This window comes from Propithecus coquereli, unplaced genomic scaffold (genome assembly GCF_000956105.1).
Source record: "Propithecus coquereli isolate 6110/MARCELLA unplaced genomic scaffold, Pcoq_1.0 Scaffold230, whole genome shotgun sequence".
NCBI classification, from domain to species: Eukaryota; Metazoa; Chordata; class Mammalia; order Primates; family Indriidae; genus Propithecus; species Propithecus coquereli.
In genome coordinates, this window is record NW_012147842.1 from 877,698 (window position 1) to 879,241 (window position 1,544).

At 40.0% G+C, this 1,544-nt stretch overlaps 1 protein-coding gene across 1 annotated transcript in view; it reads right to left on the bottom strand.

The window, feature by feature from the left end:
• The window catches only part of STAP1 (signal transducing adaptor family member 1), a 60,455-nt gene that overhangs the window by 32,768 nt on the left and 26,143 nt on the right, over nt 1-1,544 (bottom strand). Inside the window, 1 exon segment of the mRNA XM_012645339.1 lies at nt 339-511. Within this exon segment, the coding sequence (XP_012500793.1) occupies nt 339-511 (173 nt within the window).

The following is a 1,544-nucleotide window of genomic DNA, read 5'->3' on the forward strand; positions in this document are numbered from 1 at the left end:
TGAAAATCAGTCAATCATATATTTTCATGGTGAAAAAATATCTTTTCCTTCCTTCTTCATAAGAATATTTATTTAGGTTTCAGCTCCGGAAAGATCTATTTGATCTAAAGATATAGGTGGAAGGGGATTTCCTGTGTGGTAAGAGGGCTGGTTCAAATTTGCATTTTGTTGATCGTGACATAGAAGAGGAAATGTGGCATATACTCAGAGAGATGCAATTTATCCCCAAGACCACTTGTTGTCCCTGGTTTAATAAGGTCAAGTGGCTGACTCTCCTTGATAATTAGAAATTAGTCTTAACAATCACACGAATAAACTAGAGCTCACTGTGCACTTACACTGGCATGGGGTTCAGTACATCCACATAATCTTCAGTTGGTTCCTTCTCTTTCTCCACAGACGTACTTGGCAGCTGCTCTGTCTCAATCCTCCTTTTCTTTTCTCTCTCTAGGACTTCATGCAGTCTAATTACTTGCCCAGGTAGGAGTGACACATGTTGGGGAACTGACAGCTGAAACCAGTTGAAACAGTGGCAGATGAGAAAGCCAGCCCAATAACTAACTGATTTCAGTAAAGATGAGCCCGTTCTGGTCCTACAGAGCTTCAGTTACCTGACAGAGATGGATGGGTGGAATCACAAATAGAGGAGCTTGGTCTGGAGGGGTGTATTAGAACTGCCTCTGAACCAACTAGAACCTGCACTGGTGCCCATCCTTCTTTCAAGAGATCTTCCTTTTTGTCTGACCCCAAAGCAAAGTATACCTACCTTGCACTATGAGCTAATTCAAGTAGCAAAAATCCTCTCATTTTGCACTCTGAGCTCACTAGTATATCAATGCCAGGGAAGTTCTGGAATAAACTCCCCCAAGTTTTTGCTGGGTTTTAGGATACTCCTTGACACTTACTCACATACCCTTGGGATACTCATACCCCAGTATAAGGAGCACCATGCCACACAATGATGCTTTTTGACAACAGAGGGAGAGAGTGCAATCCCCCAAAGAGTTTCTTTCCCTATCCCCCAAAAGCCAACATGACCTTCACATCTTTAACTGGCCCACTTTTCTAGCTCTATGACTTCTCTACATGGTAGTTGAACTTCCAACTTTTACCTGTTACTGGCTGAGATAAAGAACCAGTATCCATCATCTTGGTGAAATGCAGTATTTATTTCATATGACTTGATTTAGAAACTAGCTTTGGATAGTCTGTTTTTAACTGGCCCTAACAAACATAGAAAATTTTCATATCCTCTAATAGTATTAGAGAACATGGTGCTCTTTCGGGGGATGGTTATCAAAATACCTCATGTTTCCAAGACAGTTGCTACTGTGGGTTTATTTAAAATAATGAACGTTATCTTGCTGTAACAGTTAACTCTAAGCAGTAGATCTTACTATTTGCCTCTGATAAGATGCCATAGAGTTGAAAAGATAAGCATCCCTTTGTTTTAAGACTCACTAAGCAAATGTTTAAAGGTGAGTTTTCATTTTGATGGTCTCTCCCTTTCATATTATCTATGTTATTCATAACATTCATCTCAG